The 27,921-nt window shown below is 36.1% G+C and overlaps 1 protein-coding gene across 1 annotated transcript in view; it reads right to left on the bottom strand.

Moving 5' to 3' along the window:
* Positions 1-3,222: 3,222 nt before the first annotated feature.
* Positions 3,223-27,921, bottom strand: part of LOC126298366 (probable chitinase 2) — a 295,462-nt gene continuing 270,763 nt past the window's right edge. Inside the window, exon 8 of the mRNA XM_049989666.1 lies at positions 3,223-3,855. Coding sequence (XP_049845623.1) covers positions 3,610-3,855 — 246 coding nt within the window. The 3' untranslated portion in view covers positions 3,223-3,609. The remainder of the gene's footprint in view (positions 3,856-27,921) is intronic.

Here is a 27,921-nt window from a genome sequence, read left to right as displayed (position 1 = left end):
GAGTAGGAAGATCAGTTTGCAGCAACAGGATATTCCAAAAGTCCAGAAACACATTGTGCTCCTAGAAGATCCTCAAGACCAATAAAACCCAGAGTTCAAAGTGACATGTTTTTGTGGGAAAGTAAAGCAACTAACAAATTCCCAGGACTGGGTAAAAACAACAGCTAGTTAAAACAACAGAAGCTGTGGCATCAACTGCAGACTCTTCAGCATCACTTACTCAATCAAATGTGGTTGAGTATACAACTCCAGTTACTGCAACACCAGGCAGTTCGGCAACTCCTCGGACTGTACGGAGCAAGAAGGCACCTCAACAACTATCTTGACAACTAGACAGACAGAAGCCAGGTTGGGTAGTAGATCGAGAAATGCAAGATCACCAAAGAACAGGAACACTTTTAATGCCTGGATCCAGAACTTATGTAAGTGAACCAACTCAGTGCAGTTTAAAGGAAGACAGAGTGACCAGTTAAAAATACCACTAAGGCTCATGCACCTAAACATACAGTACCTTAGAAATAAGCTTAATATATTACAGGTTTTTGTAAATGAACAGTCACCTCATATAGTAGTGTTAACTGAGCATGGATTAAAATCTGATGAAATTATTTACTGTAAACTAGAGGGCTACTCCTTAGCAAATAGTTATTGTAGACAGCAACATAAGGGTGGTGGTGTGGCAGTATACATTAGTGAGAATCTCAAGTACAAGAAAATAAACTATCTAGACCAGTACAAGAAAGAAGGCTTGATTGAAATGACAGGCATTGAAGACCACACCAAACAGTGTAGAGGTTTTGAGAAAACATAAAGTAATTGGGCTTTATCATCCACCAAAGACTGATGTAGTTAGCTTCATAGACATATTTAGTAGAGTAGTGGGACGTTGTGGTCCCAGTTACCTAACTATACTTGGTGATCTGAATATTGAGGCAAAATCTTCCAGTTTGTGTCACATGAGGTTAATGGATACTCTTAACTCATATAATCTCATAAATGTAGTAAATAGTGACACCACGGTGAAAAAGTCCACATTTAGCAGAATTGATTACGTTATACTATGTAAACATATTAAAGACAGTGTTAGGTGTTGGAATATGGATTTTCACTACTCTGACCACAAATGCCAGCTTGTAGAGTATGTAAACACAAGCATCCCAAAAATGGCAAAAGTTATTGAAAATAAAAGAATCCTAAAAGAGGATAACATCCTTGCCCTAAGAAATAAATTAGCTATAGATGACTGGGATCTGGTTTACCAGATTGAAGGATCTGAAAACAAATGAGCCAAATTCTATGATACTATGCTAAGACACTTTGACAAATGCTGCCCTGTTAAGAAAATACAAAGAGTGTTCACCCATAACCAAAGTGCAAAAACCAACAGACTGATACTTCCAGCAAATATGACAAAACTCAGGCAAAACATCCAGGACCTGGATGTGTTACACAAGTCAACAAACCTGCAGGTTTTTAAGGCCAAGTACAACGAAGCCAAGAAAATCTTTAAGAAAGAACTTTCAAATCTAAGAAAACAGATATACAGCAGTGAAATAGCTCAATCAGACAATATAGACAAGACCTCATGGAGAATTGTAAATCAATTTCGCAATGCCACACTGAAGCCAGAAACTGAAATTGTAAATATAAGACATTAAGGAAACACAATTAAAGACCTAATAAAGTCTCCAATGTTTTCAATCAATACTTAATACCTGCAGCTGTTAGTCCAGTTAATAACACAATTGTGAGTAGTGAGGTAAAGCTCTGCCCCCTTTGAAGAGCCACCTTTTGAATTCAAACAAGTGAAAAAGAAATAGGCAGGATAATAAATAACCTAAAGAACAAGTTCTCATCTGGATGGGATGGTTTTAGTAGTATTGTGATTAAAAAATGTAATAAGGAATTAGTTAAAATAACCACCCACCTGGTTAACTGCAGTATCAGAGAACATACAGTAAATGCTGCATGCATGCATGCATGCATGCAATTGCTGGCTACATATTTATTTAGGTGCAAGCAGTGTACAAAGCGGACTTACAAAATCAATAATCAGATCATTAATTTCCAGTCACACGAGGTGTACCCCAGGGCTCAATTTTGGACCCTTTCCTTTTCCTAGTGTACATAAATGATATAGAGCAACCTATCAACTCCCAATTGGTAACCTATGCAGATGATACCTCAATGTTATTTCTTGGTAAACAAAATGATGAGTTAATGTTGGTAGCAACTGAGGGACTATGTCAAATAACTACTTATTTCAAAGGTCAAGGTTTGAAAGTTAATATCAGTAAATATCAGTTATTGCCATTTAAACTTACAAACTCACACCAAACCTCTATCAGTGACATAGGTGGAATTGAAGTAGTGGACACAGAAGGCTGCAGATTTCTAGGTATTCATCTAGATGAAAACCTAAGATGGGTAAACCATATCAAATTTTTATGCAATAAAATCAGCAGTTCATTACATCTAATCAGCCAGTTATCAAAAGTAGTTCCACATCAGACATTAAAAACAATTTATTATGGAACCATGTTTGCACAGATTAATTACCGGATAGAGATATGGGGTTGTGCTGCCGACATACATATGAACAGAATATTAACCCTACAGAAAAGAGCAATCAGAATTATCCATGGATTGGGGTATAGAGATTCATGCAGGGAAATCTTTGTTCATCATAAATACCTCAGTCTACTCACTGTATCTTTACAAATTAATTATATTTTTTGTGACACATCAAAACAAAGCAACAAAGTGTTCTGATATGCATGCCTATAATACAAGAAATAAAGACTGCTACTACAGACAAAGAACAAAATTAAAAACAGATCATAGTCCATGCATTAGTGGTCAAATATGGTACAACAGATTACCAAGCTCTATAAGGTGCCACAAAGGGAACTCATTCAAAGTGACACTGAAATATTTCTTGATTTACAAGTGTTTATATTCTTTAAGTGAATATTAATATTAAACGAAAATAAATTATTGTATATATAAAGTTGTGTAAATTCTGAATATTTGTAATAGGTACGATGTAATGCCCAATATTGTGCCTTTTTAGGTACCATGGTACATTTGTTATGTATATGTAATCACATATGTATATATGACTGTACTAAGCTTGTAAAAAATGCTGACGTTTGCAAGACACCAGTTGCTGTCTCCATGCAAAAAACAATAAATAAATAAATCTCAAAATCAACCACTAAATCTGTTTGAAGATCCTGTATTTAAGTTTCAAATATTACACCCACACATAGTGTTCACAGTAAAATAATGATCCTACATTTATGAAAAGAAATTTTATAATATAACATGAATATCCTTTTGTAAGATAATTACTTCAAAAATTACAAACATAGGAGCTCCATAGTGAATGTACAAAAATGCAAAATTTCTAAACTTAATGTAGGACAAGTAAATTCAGTGAGATACTGGAATGTTCACAGAGAAAATAATCGCACTCACAAATAGGTTCTTAATTAGTTTCACAGATGCTGTGTAAGTTGAAAGTCTGAGCATTATATCTTCTGATCATATGCATGTGGCTCAGCACTGCATTTTAATGCGCGGAAGAAGTAGAACTATCAAAAATTCTTATAGTTGGAATAAATACAGAAAACTTAGGAAAATCAATGATGCACATCCGCAAGAAGCAGCTGCTGTAGAATCAGGTACCTTCATACCCGATGAGTCACTCTTTTGCTGTGATGACTGCACAATTGCTTTGTTTATTGTGTGCATTAAAGGGTAGATGCCTTCGGAGCACTCGCCACGGAAATCATCTGTATCTAAAGGCCACACCATGATACCACCCAATTCAAGCTTCATGGCCAGATTTACCTGTAATCAAAAGATTGTATTGCACTTTGTATGGCAGTTATGAACAGGTGGAGGCGGCAAAACAGGAACCTTAGCAACGAAAACTTGCTAATATTTAGTAAGAAGCTAAAAGAGAAAAAATGGCCTTTTGATCATTGTAACTCAAGTGATGAAAACTTTGAGAAATTCCAAAACAGTTTTCTTGGTGTCTTTAATGAAACATTACCATCTAAACTCTGCAGCAATAAAATGACAAAGTGGAGTCATGGCATAAAAATTTCTAGTGTAAGGAAAAGGCAACTGCACAGAGAATTAAAACATAATAAAGATATTGATTTCAAGGAATATGTTAGACTATATAAAACCATATTTAAAAGAGTTGTCAAGGGTGCAAAACAACTGGCAAATAACAGGCTAATTTTAAATCATAAAAATGAGACAAAGGCTGTGTGTTAAGTCATTAAATCTGAGTTAGGTGTAATAAATGCCTGTAATCACAAAATTTCAGAAATTGATATTGAAGGAAATACTACTGTAAGTCCAGTTCAGATACCACAGTACTTTAATTAATTCTTTATAGATGTATCAAAGTCTGATGTAGATGTAACAGATTATCACAATAAAGTAAATCCCTTTGGTCTGGGTGAAAACTTCACAAAATTTTTAAAAGTTTCTGTGGAGGATGTAGAAAATGCTATTGTAACATTAAGAAACAAAAAAATGTGCAGGTTGGGATGGAATACCCACTAAAGTAACTAAAGCGGTACACAATAAAAAGCAAACCTACTAGATCAAATAATAAATCAATGTTTTGAAGAGGGATGTTTCCCAGAGGTACTGAAATGTGCTGAAGTCAAACCACTCTTCAAGAAGGGATCAAGACAGATTATGGGAAATTGTCATCTTATCTCAACTCTTCCAGTCATATCTAAAATATTTGAAAAACTTACTCTCACCCAAACCCAAAACTTCACTGCAAAATATTCTGTTATTCTAAACAATCAATTTCGTTTTCAGCAGGGTAAAAACACCATAGATGCAGTCAACAGTTTCATTGAGTAAATAACTACATCATTAGACAAGAGAAATCAGGTGGCAGGAATTTTCTGAAACCTCACAAAGACATTTGATTCTTTAAACCATACACTGGTTGTTAACAAACTTGAAAAGTATGGCATTAGTGCAAGTGCCCTACAATGGCTTAAACCCTACTTATCAAACAGAAAACAAATAGTTAACATCACTTTAAATGGCGCATATTCCTTTTCTAACTGGAAAAAAAAGAAAAATATCTGAGTGTTCCACAGGGCTTCATATTAGGCCCAGTTAATGACTTACAATTAAATATAGCTCCCTATCAGTTCTGTTCGCAGATGATACTTCTGCCTTACTTGAATATCAGGATTCAGAAAAAAATCCCAAATCTGTGACCAGTACCCTCAGTACCTTAGAAACTTAGTTTCAGCTAAATGGGTTGAATCTAAGCATATCTACGACTCACATGATGCAATTCAAAACCAAACAGTCAAAATTTGAGCTGATTAAGATTGTTCACAATAGCCAAGATATAGTTCACTCAGTCATATTCTTAGGTTTAAATGTAGATAAAAGTTTGATCAGGCAGGAACAAATTGAATATCTATCAAAGAAACTGAGCAGCTTTGCATGTGCAATGCAAATATAATCAACTGCAACTGACATGGACACATGAAAAGTAGCATAAACAACCCACTTTAAATCAATTATTAGATATGGTATCCCTTTTTGGGGTAACTGAACAAACATAAGTATGGATACTAAAAATATAGAAAAAATCACGTGTCATCCATTATTTTGAAAACTTAAAATATTAACTCTGCCTTTCCTAAACATATATGTGATTATTATATTTTTGTACGCCAGACATGAATTATTGATGGAAAATATTTTGTCCATTCACATGACAGTAGAAACAAAGAAACTTTTATGCTCCCAACCAACAGCTAAGACTGTATGCCCACTGACCTCAATACATGCAAATGAAATTTTGTAATTAATTAAAAGGGAAAACGTTAATGCAGATGAATTTAGGTCCATTTAAAAGAAAGCTATATGCGGCACTGACACTGTAATGTTATTACTCAGTGGATGAATTTATGCAGGGCAAACTGGAAATTTGAGCTGGATACAATGCATTATATATTCTAAGAAATATCCTTATAGTGTTATTATTTGTTTAGTGTTGCTATTTATTAGTGTAAAAATCATTGTAACTGTATTATAAATTTTTGACATGTCTCCAGTATGCAAGCCAAATGGATAGTAAATGTGTATCATGAGGTGAATAAAACACAATTCCACACAATGATCAGAATTGTCAAATAATAAAGAGTAATATTTATTTAATTAAAGAAGTTTGTATTTCATATTTCATTTATTAGCATTATTATGTTTTGGGGTATAGATCACATCTATAATATGATTCTATATTTACATCTACAGAAATAATCTGCAAGTCACCACACGGTGTGTGGCAGAGGGTACCCTGTACCACTACTTAGTCATTTCCTTCCTTATTCTGCCCATAAATAGAACAAGGGAAAAATTACTGTCTATAAGCTCCATATGAGCCATAATTTCTTGTATGTTCATGGTCTTTACACATGATGTATGTTGGCAGCAGTAGAACCATTTGGCAGTGATCTTCAAATGCTGGTTTTCTAAATTTTCTCAACAGTTTTTCTTAAAAATAACGTTTCTTTCCCTCCAGGGATTCCCATTTGAGTTCCCAAAGCATCTCTATGATGCTTACATGTTCTTTGAAACTAATAACAAATCAAGCAGCCTGCCTCTGAACTGCTTTGATGTCCTCCTTCAGTCCAACCTGGTTCAGATCCCAAACACTCACACAGTACACAAGAATATGTTGCAACAGCATCCTATATGTGGTCTCCTTTACAGGTGAACCACTCTTCCCTAAAATTCTCCCAGTAAACCGAAGTCAACTTTTCATCTTCCCTACCACAGTTCTCACATGCTTGTCCCATTTCATAAATAGTGGAAAGGTCTTCACCTCTGAGTTACTGCTGCAACCCACCCATTTGAGTCTGCTTACTGTATTCATCTCTTAGTCTTGCTCTAGAATTTTTACACCCCTCCCCCTGCATACTATCTCTCTCTTTTCCTCTCTCTTTCTCTTTCTGTGATGAAACAAGCTGGAATATTTTTACTTCCTCTCTTGTTTTGCCATCTGCCTACTTAAAGTCGTATTTTCATTTCTGAACTAATTACCATTAACATATGTGAGTATAATCTGTACCTCTACATCTACATCCATACTCCACAAGCCACCTGGCGGTGTGTGGCGGAGGGTACCTTGAGTACCTCTATCAGTTCTCCCTTCCATTCCAATCTCAAATTGTTCGTGGAAAGAAGGATTGTTGGTATGCCTCTGTGTGGGCTCTAATCTTTCTGATTTTATCCTCATGGTCTCTTCGTGAGATATATGTAGCAGGGAGCAATATACTGCTTGACTCCTCGGTGAAGGTATGTTCTTGAAACTTCAACAAAAGCCCGTTACCGAGCTACTGAGCGTCTCTCCTGCAGAGTCTTCCACTGGAGTTTATCTATCATCTCCATAATGCTTTTGCGATTACTAAATGATCCTGTAACGAAGTGCGCTGCTCTCCGTTGGATCCTCTCTATCTCTTCTATCAACCCTATCTGGCACGGATCCCACACTGCTGAGCAGTATTCAAGCAGTGGGCGAACAAGCGTACAGTAACCTACTTCCTTTGTTTTCAGATTGCATTTCCTTAGGATTCTTCCAATGAATCTGTCTGGAATCTGCTTTACCGACGATCAACGTTATATGATCATTCCATTTTCTAATCACTCCTAATGCCTACTCTCAGATAATTTATGGAATTAACTGCTTCCAGTTGCTGACCTGCTATATTGTAGCTAAATGATAAGGGCTCTTTCTTTCTATGTATTCGCAGCACATTATACTTGTCTACATTGAGACTCAATTGCCGTTCCCTGCACCATGTGTCAATTCGCTGCAGATATTCCTGCATTTCAGTACAATTTTCCATTGTTACAACCTCTCGATATGCCACAGTATCATCCGCAAAAGGCCTCAGTGAATTCCAATGTCATCCACAAGGTCATTAATGTATATTGTGAATAGCAACGGTCCTACGACATGCCCCTGTGGCACACCTGAAAATACTCTTACTTCGGAAGACTTCTCTCCATTGAGAATGACATGCTGTGTTCTGTTATCTAGGAACTCTTCAATCCAATCACACAATTGGTCTGATAGTCCATAAGCTCTTTGTTCATTCAACAACTGTGGGGAACTGTATTGAATGCCTTGCAGAAGTCAAGAAACACGGCATCTACCTGGGAACCCATGTCTATGGCCCTCTGAGTCTCGTGGACGAATAGCGTGAGCTGGGTTTCACATGATCGCCTTTTTCGAAACCCATGCTGATTCCTACAGAGTAGATTTCTAGTCTCCAGAAAAGTCATTATACTCGAACATAATACGTGTTCCAAAATTCTACAACTGATCAACGTTAGAGATATAGGTCTATAGTTCTGCACACTTGTTCGACGTCCCTTCTTGAAAACGGGGATGACCTGTGCCCTTTTCCAATCCCTTGGAACACTACGATCTTCTAGAGACCTACGGTACACCGCTGCAAGAAGGGGGGGGGGGGGCCTTCCTTCACGTACTCCGTGTAAAATCGAACTGGTATCCCATCAGGTCCAGCGGCCTTTCCTCTTTTGAGCGATTTTAATTGTTTCTCTATCCCTCTGTCGTCTATTTTGATATCTACCATTTTGTCATCTGTGCGACAATCTAGAGAAGGAACTACAGTGCATTCTTCCTATGTGTAACAGCTTTGGAAAAAGACATTTAGTATTTCAGCCTTTAGTCTGTCATCCTCTGTTTCAGTACCATTTTGGTCACAGTGTGTCTGGACACTTTGTTTTGATTCACCTACCGCTTTGACATAAGACCATAATTCCTTAGGATTTTCTGCCAGGTCAGTACATAGAACTTTACTTTCGAATTCATTGAATGCCTCTTGCATAGCCCTCCTCACACTACATTTCGCTTCGTGCAGTTTTTGTTTGTCTGCAAGGCTTTGGCTATGTTTATGTTTGATGTGAAGTTCCCTTTGCTTCCACAGCAGTTTTCTAACTCAGTTGTTGTACTACGGTGGCTCTTTTCCATCTCTTACGATCTTGCTTGGCACATACTCATCTAACGTATATTGTACGATGGTTTTGAACTTTGTCCACTGATCCTCAATACTATCTGTACTTGAGACAAAACTTTTGTGTTGAGGCATCAGGTACTCTGAAATCTGCTTTTTGTCACTTTTGCTAAACAGAAAAATCTTCCTACTTTTTTTAATATCTCTATTTATGGCTGAAATCATCGATGCAGTAACCGCTTTATGATCGCTGATTCCCTGTTCTGCATTAACTGTTCCAAATAATTCGGGTCTGTTTGTCACCAGAAGGTCTAATATGTTATTGCCACGAGTCATTTCTCTACTTAACTGCTCAAGGTAATTTTCAAATAAAGTACTTAAAAAAATTTCACTGGATTCTTTATCCCTACCACCCGTTATGAACGTTTGAGTCTCCCAGTCTATATCTGGCAAATTAAAATCTCCACCCAGAACTATATTATATTACTGTTAAGTTCATTTCCCTTGTAGAGTCGCTCTGCATATGCCTTTCACCTTTCATCTCTTCCTTATTTGCTTAGTACTGGTTTCCATCTGAGCTACTGATGTTCATACAGGTGCTTCTCTTTTCTGCAAAGGTCTCTCTAATTTTCCTACAGGAAGTATCTGTCTTTCCCCTACTTATACATGATTCTATTCTTCTGTATCTTCTCTAGCCATTCCCCCTAGGCATTTGGCACTTTCTATCAATCTAATTTTTAGACGCCTGTCTTCTCTTTTGCCTGCTTCATGTGCTGCATTTTCATATTTTCTCCCTTCATCAGTTTAATTCAGTACCTCCCGTGATAAAACTCAACAACATTTTAAAAATTAGTTTGGTTATTAAATGAAATTCTGTAGCTTAACCTCATTTTTATTGTCATTTCCCCCAGTATTAAGACATTTAATTTGCCGAAACTGCAGTCACCAGCACTGTCACAAACATCCTCAAAGCTAATTCACTGTTCACATAAGCATCTATTAACCATATATTGCATGACTCTTTTTTAAAGAAACCAATTTCCGCAACAAAAAAAAAAAAAAAAAAAAAAACTGGGTGTAGGGTCTGACACACAAAATACTATAAGACAGGTTGAACATAGAAATTTTGATTTATTAAGTTCCTTGGCTTTTTGTCATATGGCAACATAATGCCAGCAGAATGATGCTGAAAATAGTCTAGCTCAATGCAGCCAGACTGTGCTTGTTGACAGTCAGCAACATCATTCTTATATGAGTGGTGTCCTTAACATTATACATAAGTTTATGGTTTATTGTCAGATGGCAACAACATGCAATAGAGGGTTAATCCTTACTTTGAAAAACCTCAAAATATCCAAATGGGAAGCCATTTAAGTGCTCTTCATCAGCTCTATCACATGTGACTTAATGACAACTATTTTGTTTACTAGTTCTGTTGTATCACTATCTGGGCTGTACTTGGCTCAAAAATAAGCTGCACATTTTTCAGTATGAGATACAGAGCTTCCATTTAAGGCCCTTTGATGCCACACAATCCATGTCAGTAATAGTGGTCTGTTTAGTAGTAGCCATTTCTTGATGGCGGTACTTGGATGATACGACACTATAGAAGTGGCTCTTTGGCAACTGTGTGTGTCTACTATTACAAGCCAATGGCAAGGCTTTTTCTAATGTGTATAATATTGAAACATGAGAGGCAGAAGATATCATGCCCCATCCTGATTAATTCTTGAAGTTCCCCCATATAGTTATTACATGTGCCCTTGGTGGGGACCTTATCTTGCCATCTTGTCACTCTCTCGGTATGACCCTGACTGTAAGGCAAGATCTGATATGTCCTGCATCTTAGCTGAACCTATACATTTCTAAATAAGAAATGAGGTCAAAAATCATGGGAAGAGTTTTCCCATTTAAAGATGTGCTGTGTATGATGCCTGGATGTTGCAGGTAAGTGCAGCATATGGTTCAACTGTAGACTAGTCTAGACTTGATATATAAGCAGTTTGATACACACAGGTGTGTAGTGAACATGGCAGCATGTCATGAGTTAATTGACTTTGAATGTGTGGAGATTACTGGTACATGACACATGACTAATAGCATATAGGAGATTTTACAAGAATGTGGGTTACCAACAGCATCTAGGGTTAATTTTCAATATCACAGAGATAATTTTTTGATCCCATAAACTGTTGCACATGATAACTAATAGATGACATCTCATGCCTCTACAGGGCCACATGGGACAATCAAAAGCCTACTGTGAGTAAGATCACCACTGATTTCAATGTGGCATGTTAGGAACTCATTTAACCAGGACTGTATGGAGACAAGTGCATCAGCATCTGAAGACTGACATCAAATCCAGGGCATCCTCATTACTTTCAGCCACTCGGTGTATTTATCCATCTCCTGATTCAGAACCACAATATAGCTGAAGCTTTTGCTGTTGTTGTCATAGCTTCTCACATGATATATCCCAGCTATCTTGTTTCTGTTCTGTTGTCAGAATCTCTTGCAGGTTTTCTCATCCTTCTCTTTTTTCCTTCTGTTTTTATTTTATTTTTTTCCACCCACTAGCTCTTCTGCTGACATTTCCCTATTCTTGCATATTCTTTATATTCCAGGTTTGATTCTTTCCATACTCTGGTTATACCTTTCTGTTAGCATTCCCAGTTGACTAATACATTATTTATAAATTTTTCCATTATTATTATTATTTGTACACATAAAATATCACTTAAGCATTAGTTCCTGTAAACGCTGCACTGCCATCTGTAGCAAAAATTTCCAAAAGAATACATGAAGAAGTGTAAGAGAAGGGCTTGAAGATTCTAAACTTACCAGGTACAACCATTAATTAATGGTTTTATGAAATCAAAAACAACATATATTGACTATCTGACCTACACACTGGACTCAGTCTTATATTTGCACAGTATTTCACATACACATAATTACAGGAGTATAGTTTTTAGTTGCATACACTTCACAAAACTGAATGTTGCTCTCAGACGAACTGCATAAAAGTAGTTTTGGAGTGGTGTCTAGATCACTATCGGTGTATATAACTTTTCAACAACTTAAGAACATGTTCGTTTATGACACATCCTGGCAGGTTAAAACTGTGTACCGGACCAAGACTCAAACTAGGGACCTTTTCCTTTGGTGATGGTAAGTTCCTATGGGACCAAACTGCTGAGGTCATCAGCCCCTAGACTTACACACTACTTAATCTAACTTAAACTACCTTATACTTAGGAAAACACACACTATCCCCAGAGCTTCACTTCCACCAGTATCTCATTTCCTACCTTTCAAACTTCACAGAAGCTCTCCTGTGATACAGGAGGTTGAGTCTCGGTCTGGCACACAGTTTTAATCTGTTAGGAAGTCTTGTATCAGCACACACTGTACTTCAGAGTGAAAATTCATTCATGCCTGTTTATGTTGAAAGTATCACCAATTTACACATAGAGCAATCACCAATTTACACATAGAGCAATGTAGAATTTTAAAAACATATTTAGGATACGCAGCATACTTAAAATGGTGAAGCTGACAAAGGTGATGCTCTTTGTTTTGTAGCACTGCTTATATCACATGATGTGGTTCTCATTTGTCATGATATTTAAATAAATACAGATCAGAAGTTACTTTTAGGCACTTTTGCTTTTGTAGATACAATGAAGTGTAGCTGCTTTACTGGAGACGCTACAATGTAAAACAGTGAAAGGTTTGTATTGTTTCTTGTGCAAACTGATGGATTTCTAGGCCTAGTATTATGCATGATAAACATTAGCACATTGTTGCATAATTTTATATATAATTGTATTTACCTACTGAAATTTTTTAAAACCAGTCAACTGTGTGTGTGAAAAGTATGAATGTTGCTGTTCACAAGTTAAACTCTGAGTGTTATGTAAAAACTGTTAGTGTTGTTTCAATGGCAAATTGCAGTGTGGGAGTATGACATGCTCTGTGAGGCTCTTTTATGGAAGTTAACATTCACTAAGAAAGACTGGAAAATTACAAAACAGCAGGAAAGATTTGTGTGCTTCAGGCTGAATTACAACATGCAAAACATTGATCTCAATAGAAAGAGAGTTATAAATGGTTATAAAAATCTGTCCTTTAGTAATTTTAGTTGTGTTTATTCAAAATTACAATGCTGAAATGCTGCAAAAAATCAATTATTTTATAATGAGTTGATGACATTACTGGAAAAAAATAGCTTACAGAATAGGATTTGTAGTACTGGAGACCCAAATTCATGTACTACATAAAAAATAAATGACTAAGTTGTTGGAACTTAGAAGAGGACAGCTTAAATGACAATGGTAAAAGACTGAGTTCTACAAGGGAAATAAAGTTTTAAAAATAACAAACAGGTGGTAAAAACATCAATCAGTATACAAATAAACATGAGCATAACCTATCAGGCAACTAAAATCAGTTATAAATTATGTCATAAATGGGCAAACTACAAACCTTAATGTCAAGTAATAAAATTCCTGAATCATAGTCAGGCTAATCTTAAAACTAGCAAATATACAAGAAATGTCAGCAAATATTATGTATGAAGAAGTTAAGAAGATGGTGCATGAATCACATATGAAGTCCTCACTAAAAAGTAAACTGTGAAACAACAAAGTGTATGATGATGGAAAGAAAAGAACTAGAAGAAAAAAGGATGCATATGCTGAGTTGTTAACAACAAAATCACCAGGTGAAGAGAACTTAAAAAACTTATTACTTAAACAAAGAACTAATCCTGGGGGGAAAAATAGCAAACAGAGAGTAGAAATAGACCAGTTTTTTGGAAAATTAATGAGTAAAAAGAGACTGTAAAGTTTTAAAACTCTCGGGATCAAATAACAGATGTTAAGTTTATTACCACAAATTTGTTTCTGAAATAGGTAAAAAAATGATAAAAACCATCTACTTCAGAAAGCAATATTGAGGAGGGATTTACATTGGTAGACTTCACAGATGTGTAGGATAGGATTGAGAAGTAGGCAATCCCCCTTACAAAGCAAACTTGACACTGAGTTAATAAAATCAGTAATAAATTAAAAACACTATACTGCTTATGTTATACAGCATTAATTTAACCAGGCTGGCTGGTCAGCAGACTTTACAGTCTGATGATGGCACTGTAAGCCAAGAGCCTGTTCAAAAAAATTAATGAATCTTGTAGAACATATGAGTTACAGTGCTTTTCATTTATTATTATGCTGTTGTATCAAGATGCAGTGGAAGAAACAGCTAATATAAAATCAGCACCATTTATTTTATTTGGACCCTAGTCAAAATATTAAAAAAAAAGTTTAGCACCACCTGCATACTTGTGATGGTGTGCAATAACAGTAAAGCAAAAGACATGGGAGATGTTAAAATATAGGGGGTCAGCATCTACAGTGATGATTGGGGATCCAGGTGGTTATTACGTATGGATGGGAGAAAGATAGTGAAGGAAGTGGTTTTTGTCTTTGATTTGGGAAGCTAGGCTGTGTTAATGGTTTGAGATTCTTTCCATGAGCACACAGTAACCAACTACAGGGTAGTTATGTTTGTGGATTTTGGAAAGCCTGTGCAAGGTCACTGTGTGGAGTGTGTATAATGTGAGGAGGTGGATGGATCTGGGAGGTCAGTTCTGGGATGGGGATGATGATTTGGGTAGGGATTGGAGCTTTTGATGGAGTTCTGGAGATGAGACCAGTGTGGCCCAATGGCAACCCATGGACAGTGCATCTTCAGTAATGAGGAAGTCCTTGTCTAGTATGATGCTAAAGCTCAAAGACCTTCACATGCAGGTATTACCCTCTCAAACCTAAGCTGCAAACAGATTTCCTGTGCCACATTTGCAAATGACATTAACTGTTTGACCACTTCAATTAATCATCTGCAAAGGAGCACCCCTTTGTATCCAATATCACCTTTGACTGGTACAACATAACTGTATCTTTTGCCAGAGTTTCGACCACTTTTTACTGAGCCCATAAATGAGAAACACTCAATGTCCTTCCCACCTCTCCCAAAGTGGTATCCTGATGCCATATCCTATGCTATCAGAGACATGGTCACCTGTAAAATCAATTATATCAGCTTTTCTGTAACTTCTGTACAACATTTTATGTGAGCATGAGTTGTCTACCCGAATGAATGGTCACTGCCGAACTGCAGCCAAAAGCAGAGTCAATTAACCAGTACTGAGATGTGCTACTGAGCATAACATGCTCAATTTCAGTCACTGGTTTATAAAATGTGACAACTGGATCCTTTTCACCAACACCAGCTGGTGTTGCAACATCTCTCTCAATCCCATGACCCTCCTGACTTCAATCTTTGCTAAACCCTGTCCCACATCAGTCTCCACTCTTTCCCTATGACTAACTTCACTCATCTTACACTCACACTCTCCTCTCTGCAGTCTCCCTCTTTCTCTGTTCTACCTACATCTTCCAGTCCACTCTTCCACATCACTTTGGGCTGCATGCAGCTACCCCTGCCTGTGCAGAGGATGAGCTTTCCAGGGTTACATTCCTATTCTGTGAGACTGCTGAGGATACTTCTGAGCCATTAGCCATCCTGACTCTTATGCTACACCAAAGTCCGCACTGCTTTTATCCACTCAACCAATTCACCTGATACAAATCCTCACTCCAGTTGAGCTGCAGCTAACAAATGGTGATTGCAGACCACAGAACTGCAGGGTGTCACGAACTATTTGGGCCCACAACAGATAATATTGGTATAGGGAACCACTGGTTGGAAATACATATTTATATATCCAAAGTGTGCATTTCATGGGCAAGTTGATGTCTGCTTAATGCTGGGTGATTGGCCACACGATTCAACACCATCTCCTCAAAGTCTGAAGTTTGGACATATCTTTGGCAGGAACCTTGGCCAGTTCTCTGGGACATGAATGATTCCATCTCTAGTAAGTTGGTAGCACAGAGACTCTTTCTTTCGCTAGTGCCTTTAGCCTGTGGTTCACATGGTCGACATGTTTAGGTACAGATTTGGTGACGTTAATGTTAAGGGGTGGCTGGATGACATTCCTGCTGCCACCCTGTGCCCCCCGGGACAGAAATAATGTACCACAGCTGTCTGCACCTAGTCTACTCCGTGGAATAGTGCGAACGTGTACAGATGTCAGCAAGTCATGTAACCGAGGCAGGACATGGGGACCAGCCCAGTATTCACCTAGGGGAATGTGGAAAACCACATCAAGGCTGGCCGGCACACCGGCCCTTGTCGTTAATCCTCCAGGCAGATTCAGTCCGGGGCCAGTGCGCTTACCTGAGTCCAGGAAGCAGTGCATTAGCATTCTCAGCTAACCTGGCAGGTAAGTTGGTACCACAGAGATACTGTACATTAAATGCACGTCTTCCAACTCTTGTGATGAGTAACATTCTGTCTCTGACTACATATCACGCACTGTAAACAGGAACATACCTCACCATGGATGTATCACAAACTGTTTGATGCAATAGACAATTGACCCCAGGAATAGTGGTGTGCAAGAAGCACATGTTAATGTGCCAGTATGATGATGCACTCAGACTGAAGGTCGTCACTTTGAAAAATTACTATAAGCTAAGTTCTTCTGTGGTGTACATCCACAACACAATAAATATGCATTTCCAACCATTGGTTCCCTATCACAATATAACTAGTTGTGGGTTCACTACCATCTGTTTAAATTTGACCCAAAAGGTTTCAGACACCCTGTATGCTTTAGGGTTACAGAGAATAATATGCTGACATTTAAAATTAAGAATCGTTCTGAAGGTAATCAACAAACTGTTTAACTTGCCTGACTTTAGTTAAGATTTTGCAGTATGTCCTATAATATCTAATAATCCCCTCCAGATGAAATATTATAGGACATACTGCAAAACTTAACTAAAGTCATTAAAAAATCTAAAAGTATGTGCATACAATCTGAAATTAACTGTTCAAATAATAAAATCAGAACGATTTGGAATGATATAAAGAGGGAAACAGGTACTTCACCATCTGTCAATGAAAAAACTGCTGTCCTAAAAATTAACAATTTGGAAATAACTGATAGTAAACAGATAGCAGACACATTTAACAACCACTTTATAAGTGTCACCTCTCAAATAGGTTGCAGTGGTGACCTAAGGGAAGCTGCAGATATTCTGAAACTTAACCTCCCACAATGTTTTAATGATATAAATGTAACACCCATAACTGTTAATGAAATAAAAAATAGTAATTCACCCATTGAAAAGTAAAGGATCTTCAGGTATAGATAACATCTCTAGTAAGCTCTTGAAAGCCTGCAGTAATGATGTAAGTGTAGTACTTGCTCACCTTTGCAACACGTCTCTTTATGAGGGAGTTGTTCCAGAGAGAATGAAATATGCCATTTTGAGACCTCTTTTCAAGTCTGGCGATATTACAAATGTCAAAAATTATAGTCCTGTCTCACGCTTAACAAAATTTTCAAAGGTTCTTCAAAAGGCAGTGTATAACAGGATTGTGGCATATCTTGATAAACTTAATATTATTAACCACTGACCGTTTGGTTTTCAAAAAGGTGTTTCCACAGAGTGTGCCATATATTCACTCACAAATGATGTCTTGGAGTCTATTAATAGTAAGAAGTCACCAGTTGGTGTCTTCTGTGATATTTCCAAGGCTTTTGATTGTGTGAACCACAAGATACTCATGGAGAAGGCCTATCATTACGGAATCAAAGGGCCTATAGGTAACTGGCTAAAATAATATCTTGAAGACAGGAAACAAAAGGTGGTTCTAAACAGCTGCAACAAAGGATCTTCTAATCTAGTGGATTCTGAATGGGGCAAAATTCAGCATGGAGTTCCCCAGGGATCTGTCCTTGGACCCTTGCTGTTTTTAATATATGTTAATGATTTACCCCTGTCCATTAGTAAAAATTGTGAATTCACAATGTTTGCTGATGATACAAGTATTGTTGTAGATGGTAAATCTACTGCTGATCTGGAGACTGGTGTTAATGATGTACTCAGAGAAATTACAGCTTGGTTTTCAATTAATTCTCTTTCAGTTAATATTTAAAAAACTAATTTTATACAGTTCCACACAAAAAATAAAACTCTAGAAAATATAGTAATTGATCATGACAACCAGGAACTAGAACAGGTGCAATCCACTAAATTCCTGGGGGTTCACATTGACAGTGGGCTCAACTGGGAACAGCATGTGTCCCTTACTCTAAAAAGGCTTTCATCAGCAACTTTTGCTCTAAGATTCATTCCTCATTTGGAGGACATCAACATTTTAAAATCAGCTTACTTTGGTTACTTTCCCTCATTAATGAGTTATGGAATAATATTCTGGGGTAATTCACCAGCCTCAAAAAAAATCTTAACTGCTCAGAAGAGGGCAGTCAGAATCAAGTGTGGGGTTCCCCCACGAACCTCATGCAGAAAACTGTTAACACAGTTAGGTATTCTGACCACAACATGTCAGTACATACAATCTCTGATGAATGTAGTTAATAAAGACTATGCTCAGTATGAAACAAATTGTTCATACCATAACTATAATACTAGAGGTAAAGATGATCTACATGTTGAACTAAAAAATTTATCACTTGTACAGAAGGGACTAAAGTATGCTGCTATAAAGACTTTTAATGCATTGCCTAATTATATTAAATGTACAAGAGAAAATGAAACACTGTTCAAAGGTACGTTACAAAAATACCTGCTTGACCATCCACTGTACTCCTTAGATGAATTATTTCCCAGAAGTAATGCCCTCCCTTAATAATAGATGTATTTAGTCTCTTAGTTATTAGATGGACAATACACTATTATGTTAATGTTATAGTGTTATAGTGTTAATGTTATAGTGTTAATGTTATATTGTGAATTGCTATACTAGTTAAATGACAGCTTGTAAATGAGAAAAAGTGATACTTATTAATATCTATATCATTGTATTATATTACTATTCTGTAGCATTAATTGTATTTGTACAATTGTATTGACACGTTCCACATCCAGGTGAATCACTCGCATGTACGGATGTATGGAATACGCATACCAAATAAATAAAATAAAAATAAAAATGAGTATTTATGGATGTGATAAATAATTTTATTCCAGCATTTAGTGAAAGAGATAGCAAGTTGGAATTACTCCATCTGCTGTGGCCTGGTGGCTTAATGTGAACTGTTCTATTGATTTTTGGATGTGGCAACAGTTTATAGAGATCAAAACTGTATCATGAAGACCAGGGCGGGGCTGATCACATGTAACATCAGAAAGAAAGAACCGTTATTTGCTTGTAAGGGCACAACGGTACCACCTTACTACTGCATGCAAACTGGCATCTGACCTCGCAGCATCCAGCGGATATGTATCATGGCAAGTGGCATACAGAAGGATTCGGGAGAATGGCCTTTATTGTTAGAGAACTGCTGTATGTGTACCTCTGACATGTTTTCACAGAAAGGGACATCTAGAGTAGAACCGTCAACATGCCACCTGGATGGTCAAACAGTGGGCCTCAGATGAGTCCAAATTTGATTTGGACAGTGGTTCTCAATTGATTTGCATCTGGAGGGTATGTGGAACATGATTTCGAGACCCATTATTGTGGAAAGAGACTGATATCAAGGATGATACCTAATGACATGGGCAGGGGTTATGTTGACCACTTGAACAACTCTTCATGAAGTTGTACAGTTAAATCAGTACGCTTTAACTCTTGTCAGGTATCACGGTGAGATGTTTGGATGTCACGTGCAGTTGTTGTGAGGTGCTGTGGTTCCAGACTTTGTATTGCTGGACAATAATGCTCAACTTCATAGAGTACGGGTGGTTGATGCTTTCCTGGAGACATAAGATATTGCATGCATGTTGTGGCCTGCTTGTTCTCTCAATTTGAACCCCATAGAGCACATCAGGGATGCACTAGGGACATGGGTTGCACCTTGTCAGTATCCACCAATCATTCTCCAAGGCTTTTGAGCAGTGCTGCAGGAAGAATGGGCAATATTGCCTCAAAATGAGATTGATGACATAATTCACAGTATGCCCCATCATCTGTCAGGCCTGTATTGCTGCCAGAGGTGATGACACCCCATACTCAGCACAACCAGTTGGAATGTGTGTGTAAATCCATTAGGCTGGAAAAAATGAAGAATATTTTTGTCTGCTCTTAGGCATGTTGCATTTGTTTACATTCTGCATTCTTTATATTGCTTCTACTTTACTGTCATCTGATTATATTGTTTTGTGGCAAAATATATATGCAAAATTGCAAAATTTCAGTTTGTTACTTTAATTTTGGACACCAGTGTATGTAGTGTTTACATAGCTATATAGAAATGTTGTCAAGGCTAAATTTCAGTTAAATTTATTATTCAGGTTAGTACTCTTAATGTGCTGATTCTTGTAGTGTACATAATTTTTGTGGCAGCTTTGCTAAACAAACATTAGGTCTAATTGAAAATAATAAGCTAATTCACACATTTAAATAAATTAACATACACCATTAGAAGGACTGGCATTCCAACTCTTCAGTAGTGTATTCCAGTTTTCATAAAACTGATTAACTTGTGAAAAAATTGATGATGAAGTTCCAGACCATCATAGGAGTCTAACTGATAATGTTTTCATTGGTGAAGGTCAATGCAAGAAAGTAACTGTTTACCTAGTAACAAACGCTCTCTCTGATAATGACACTCAGTTAATTAGGATAAATAACAGTGTCTTAAAGTACAGATACTCCTCAGTGGAAATCATTTAGCATAATTGATGACTCCAGGACAAATATTTTTAAGAATAGTTTATGTTTACAATGAATCAAACATTAATATAAAATTTAATCTATTTTATGATAAATTCATATCATCATTTGAAATAGCTGTCCAAATAAGCTAATTAGGAAGGACATTAAACAGCCATGTAAAAAAATTGGTCAATAGAGGGACTAAAGTATTTTGTGAAATGAAAAGGGAAATGTATCTGTTGGCAAGAACAAGTAGAGATACTGTAGTAGTTGCACACTACAAAAACTACCACGACAGCTCAAAAGGAACAATGATGTACATAAGTACAACACTAGAAAGAAAAATGACAATCATTATTCTACAGTAAGTTCATCTTGAGCACAAAAAGGAGTGCACAATGCTGGAATTATTTTTTTTTTTTTTGATCACTTACTCAGTGATATAAAATAAAGAGAAAAGTGAAATTTTGAAAACAAACTGAAAAAGTTTCTCTATGGCAACTCCTTCTATTCCAACAGAGAATTTCTGTTATAGTAATGTGTGCATAGGAGTGTAATATAGTAATATAGTAATGGTGCATAGGAATTACTAACTCACACATGCATATTCAAAAAAATAAACAATAAATCTTATAAATGTTCAGCATGTAGCCACATTTAGAAATTAATTTGTGATGTAAATGTGAAATGACTCATTCCACATCATTATTATTTATCATGCAAAATGATCCATGGAACCTGAAATTAACTATCTACTAACTAACTTACATTGTACATTTTGCCTCTCTGCTTGTTACATTATCAAATATGCTATTACATTTTTGTTACCATGGTAATATTAATTAAGTTGCTAAGATTCTGCATAATTTATCATAACATAAAATGTTTTTCAAAATGACAGCTGTACTCATAAACAGGATATCCCCATTGCAGATATCTAAGATGGTTCTGTAACTTTTTCTAATTTCCTACTTGTAACATATTTCATAAACCACATTACTGCATGCAGTCCACACAGATTAGTAAAATTTAACCTAGCTACTTATTTTACATTATTCAGTTGTTTCTGAAATAACAATTTGTTCATATGTTAGTCTTTATACAGTCAGACACCATGCAAAATGGTCAGGTCCAGGAGTGCTAATACATGGAGACCATCTCTGTGAGTATCTGTAATAATGTTACAAAGTCTGTGTGTGTCACGCACTGTGCTATCTTCTCTGCATTAATCTTTCATGAGTGTAGCCTGCAGTCTGAAAGCTTACTAGTAACACCTACGTCAAATGTGCTCCCACAAAAGTAACAGCTATGTGCAACTATCCACGAAAATGAAACTTCCTGCCAGATTAAAACTGTGTGCCAGGCCAAGTCTCAGTACGGCACACAGTTTTAATCTGCCAGGAAGTTTCATATTAACGCACACTCTGCTGCAGAGTGAAAATCTCATTCTATCCACGAAAATAATTGTCTATTAGCTATCATTTAACATCTGGGTTTGTACAGTGATTGGGTCATGAGCTGATTCTTTGGTTGATGTGGCTTAATTGACAACATTATAATGTGCACTGTCCTTTTCATTATACTATCACTGTTTCAAACTGTTATCATTGATTACTGTATCACTTCACTGAGATGATGTTACTAAGTTTATATTTGGACATAGTAGTGTGAAGTCTCCACATTTGTAAAACATGTAACTGTAAAATCATAACTGGCCATCACATCATTTACAGTGTTAATAAATGTGGAAAGAGTCACTTAACTGTAACATCAGCATGATCCTAGTAAACATAAGAATGCCATCCCTGTGCAGATGCAGGACAAAGGCACAAGTAAAAGAAGAAACTGTCAGAACATTTACATCTATACCGTATTTTTGTGTCCCATGAAACAACTAGGATTGTGTGGAACAAATAATGCAAACAGCTGCTCTTCACAGGGATGCCTGTAACAAGTCAAGATCTGCGTTGATACAGTTCAGCCAGTGTCAACACAATTCTGATACATAAAAATACTACCTTCTTTTTCTTTTTCTGGCAAAAACCCATGCATAAATTGTATGCATGGAAATCTCCCCCCCCCCCCTTTCTGTCTCTGTATCTTCATGTGTGTGTGCGTGTGATAATGACTTTTTAGTTATGTGTAACATAAAAGTTCAGAGTAACTGGCTGTACTAAGAGCTGTAACTCTTGAGTGAGAATATGTGATTACGTTAGCAGCTGAAACAACTATATAATCTAAGAGAAAATTGGAGCATTTTTGAACTTATTGTTACACTTCATATTTTACAAAACCCTGTATAAAAAAATCAAAGTATGTAAAAAATCAAACTGTGCCAGGCGTTTTCCTTTTCACTGCAAAACATACTGGTACACTCAAGTTTTTATGAATATGTAATTTTTCATTGTAACATTAGAAATGTACCAGAATCAACCATGTATTTTTCATCACAAATTGTTACTATTCTACCTAAGTCTAGTATTGGGGCTTAAAAAGGCTGTGCAGTTCACTAAGCTTAATTTAGGAATGTAGGAAGATCAGTGTCCAATCAACTTACATTGATGTGCATTTGAGCTTAAACTAAAGAATGGCACTTTTATAATAGTAGCCGTGTACAGATCCCCATTGGAAAATTTTCAACTATTTTTGAAAAAATTGGATTCTTTGTAGTCTTATCTCTCAGATAGATTGATTGTGGTGATTTCAGTGTAGATTTTCTGAAAGAGAAAGCTTGACCTTGAAGTATTACTTGGTTCTTTCAATTTGGCATCAGTTATTGATTTTCCTTCTCGGATGGTACAGGAAAGCAGCACACTGATAGATAATGTTTTCATAGACCAAGATAAATTTAATCAAATAAAAACTTTTCCTGTTAGGAATGTTCTGTCTGATCTTGATGCACAGCTAGTTACAGTATATGATGTAGCTCCATAGAATCCTCCAAAATAGTGCATTCAAATAATTATTTAACAATTCGAAATTTTAAGGAAAGCTTGCGTCAGATTGGGATGAGGTGTACAGGGGACATGAGGCCAATTTAAAATTTAACCCATTTAATGATACCTTTGTGAGTATATCTGAAAACAGTTTCCCCAAGAAAACAGTGAAATATAATTGTAAGAAACCATTTAAAAGCCATGGCTTACTAAAGGGATAAAAATATCTTGTAAACAGAAAAGGGAAATGTATCTTATAGCTAGGAGGAGTAATGATTCCGAAACAGTGAAACATTATAAAAACTACTGTGCTGTATTAAGAAAAATTATTAAAAAGCCCAGAAGTATGTGCATTATGTCTAAGATTAGCACATTTGATAATAAATTTAAAACAATTTGTAGTATTGTGAAAAGGGAAACAGGATACTGAGAGCACAGGAAGATCGTATTTCTATCAAACACAATTAAAAGTTGGTTAACAAAAAGTGAGAAGTAGAAAACAGTTTTAATAATCATTTTTTAAGTGTTGTAGAGAAAATAGAATCCAGCTATTCATTATAAAATGCAAGGCAGTAAATGGAAGAGGCAGGACCTATGCAATTTGATAAAACTGAAATTCATCCCACCTCTCCTACTGAAATTAGGAAAATAATAAATTCACTCAAAAGTAAAAGCTCACATGGAATTGATGGCATTTCCAAAAGAGTACTAAAAGCTTGTTCCTAACAAATAAATAGGATTCTCAGCCACATATGTAGCAGCTCATCGAAACAGGGCATTTTTCCAGATAGACTCAAATATGCTATTGTTAAACCATTGCATAAAAAAGGGGATAGATCTGATGCTAACAACTACCATCCAATCTCACTTCTGACAGCTTTATTGAGAATTCTTGAAAAAGGAATGTATTCAAGAGTAAGCATTACATATTGGTAAAAGTGAAGTAAGAAGAAAATGTGAATTTGGTTTTCAGAAAGGCTTTTCAACAGAAAATGCTATATATACTTTCACTGATCAAATATTAAATGCATTGAATGACCAAACATTACCCATTGGTATATTTTGTAATCTCTCAAAAGCTTTTCATTGTGTGAATCATGAAATTCTTCTAGATAAGCTTAAGTATTGTGGTACGAGTGGGACGGTGCACAAATGGTTTAATTCATACTTAACTCAAAGAATTCAGAAGGTTGAAATTAACAGTACAGATAGTCTGCAAAAACGAGCAGAGTCCTCTAACTGGGGAGGTATCAAGAACAATGTTCCACAGGGTTCAGTCTTGGGTCCCTTATTGTTCGTAAAAAAATATGAACAGCTTGCCACTCTGTATTCATGAAGATGCAAATCTAGTTCTTTTGCTGATGATACAAGTATAGTAATGACACCCAACAAGCAAGAATCAGCTGAGGAAATTGCAAATAATGTCTTTCAGAAAATTATTAAGTGGTTCTCTGCAAATGGATTCTCACTAAATTTTGAGAAAACACAGTTTACACCATTCTGTAAAGTAAATGGCATAACACTATTGATAAATATGGACTATGAACAGAAGTCTGTTGCTAAGGCAGAATACTCAAAATTTCTGCGTGTGTGCACTGATGAGAAATTGAATTAGAAGAAACACATGGATGATCTTCTGAAACGGTTAGGTTCAGCTACGTATGCTATTAAGGTTATTGCAAATTTTGGTGATAAAAATATCCATAAATTAACTTCCTTTGCCTATTTTCATGCACTGCTTTCATATGGCACCATATTTTGGGGTAATTTGTCATTAAGAGAGAAAGTATTCATTTCACAAAAGCGTGTAATCAGAATAATAGCTGGGGCCCACTTGAGATCACCTTGTAGACATTTTTTAGGAACTTGGGATATTCTTTGCAGTATATATATTCACTTATGAAATTTGTCATTAATTACCAATCCCAATTCAGAAATAACAGTGTGAAGTGCATAGCCACAACACTAGAAAAAAGGATGATATTCACTATTCTGGAAAAAATAATAATCATTATTATTATTATTTTGTGTAAAGAAAACTTATTTTAAAGTGACACAGTCCACATTGTTACAAAATGTCATATTCATGACCTAGGGAACAAGATTAATGTATGTATGTAAGTATGTAGTCGTTTATGTTTGTCAAAGAAGTACAGTACAGTCATGTTTCAGATAATAGTCGTGATTTGTGCACGTCATAATCATCAGCATTTGTGCTACGTTCTGATGTCAAAGATTGGATATGAATTTTTCAGTAAAAATTAGACTGATGATAGTGAGAAATTGTGAATTTATCTGTTACAAGTGGAATGAGTAAATTGAAAGATATACACAATGACTATTAGGTTATTATTTTATGGTCAGGAATCCTGGATCTGTCTTGAGTTGATGTATGAACTAAGTCACCTAATAATTGATAACATAATTAATATTTTCGAAAAATCAGATTATTTTCTGATGAAACAATTGGATAGTTATGTTAGAGGTGCATGGGAAGAATGACTCTTGATCAGCCTCTGAATGAACTCTGATTTTTGTGGTTTCCTCATTATAATCATTTTGTAAGATGTTTGTGGAAGAGAATATCTTGCTCTTCTCGTCTACGAATGTATACTCACAGATTTTTGACAGTGAGCTCTGTACACAATACCACTTTTGTTACACCTGTCACTGGAGTTGGATGAATGTCTCTCTAACACTCTTGCACTTACTATGCTCATTAAAAGTAATAATGTCCTTGCAGAAAGGAGGGAAGGAATATTTGCGTTTAATGCCTCATCAACATAGAGGTTAACAGAGATGGAAATGCCATTGCAGTACTTTGAACAGAAATCTAACTCGAACCGGAAGTGATGGTAGTGAAATCTTAAATTCCAAGTGGAGTGTGTATTGGATGGATAGGCTGGATTCCAATGATGGTGATACAGTTAATGTTGTAAAGAACTCTTTTATGTCATCTGAGGTTATTACAAATTTCAAAGATGAAATAATTTTGGTGAAGGTAAGGGCCTAAAGTGAATCAAACACAATAATCAGATTGTTATACAGACCACCTGCCTGAGGAGTTGTAGTGACAGAATTTCCCAAGGAGTCTATGGATAATACTACAGGTAAATTTCCTGGTCATGCTATAGTAATAAAAGAGATTTAAACCTATTATGCTGGGAGATTCAGATGCCTAAAGCAGATGGAATGGATAGGGATTTGTGTATTACTGTTCTGAATGTGTTATGCAAAAATTATATTGAGTAGTTAATTACAGAACCAACTTGAGACTGTTACATCTGATGTATCCTGCTGGCAACCAGACCAGGCTATTTCAATTCAGTTAATCTTGTGATGGGAATCAGTGACCATCAGTGTTATCATATAAATGACTGCAGGTGTAAACAGAACTACTAATAAAGGTAAGAAAATATACCTGCTTAGCAATTCAGAAGAAAGAGTATGCATATTATCAGAACAGTAAACATCATATGTTCATTTCGGAACTAAAAATGTGGAGAATCAGTTGTTAGAGTACGTACTTTAGATAAGTATGTCCTGTTGAAGGTTGTGAGGGCTGGAAAAGTCTCACTGTGGATCAAAAAGATTTCATCATAGATTTTAATGAATGAAGTGCAAACCTTGAAAAATGAATCTGACTATAAAATAAACATAAGGAAAGCAATGCTAGAAGCATTCAGTGTATTTGAAAGTAAAATTCTATCTGCCCATCTGATGAAAAACCTTATGACACGTGAAGCTTGCAAAACGTCAGTTAACACACAAAAACCACATTTAAAAGGAGGATGAAACAGAGAAGCCTGATAGTCGAAGTTCCATCTCCTAAAATATTTCATTATGGAAGCTCTTACTATGTTTTCTCTTTTCAACTGTCACAGTAACAATGAAATGACAAATACTGAAATTAATGATCAGAGATTACAAAATCAACTAGAATACCTCGCCAAATTGTTGGTGACATCCCATGATGCAATACACCCATAATTCTATATGGATTATATGAAATGACCTACTTTTCTTCTAGCAGGAATTTATTATAGATCTCTAAAGCAATAACTTGGCATACGTTGTTTATCCATGGAATCTGAGTTTGGAAGTTATTTACTTAGAAAATTTCTTGTCATATACTCTGTGATCAAAAGTATCCGGACACCTGGCTGAAAATGACTTAA

The sequence above is a fragment of the Schistocerca gregaria genome, chromosome X (genome assembly GCF_023897955.1).
Source record: "Schistocerca gregaria isolate iqSchGreg1 chromosome X, iqSchGreg1.2, whole genome shotgun sequence".
NCBI classification, from domain to species: Eukaryota; Metazoa; Arthropoda; class Insecta; order Orthoptera; family Acrididae; genus Schistocerca; species Schistocerca gregaria.
This window is presented reverse-complemented; position numbering and strand designations above follow the sequence as displayed.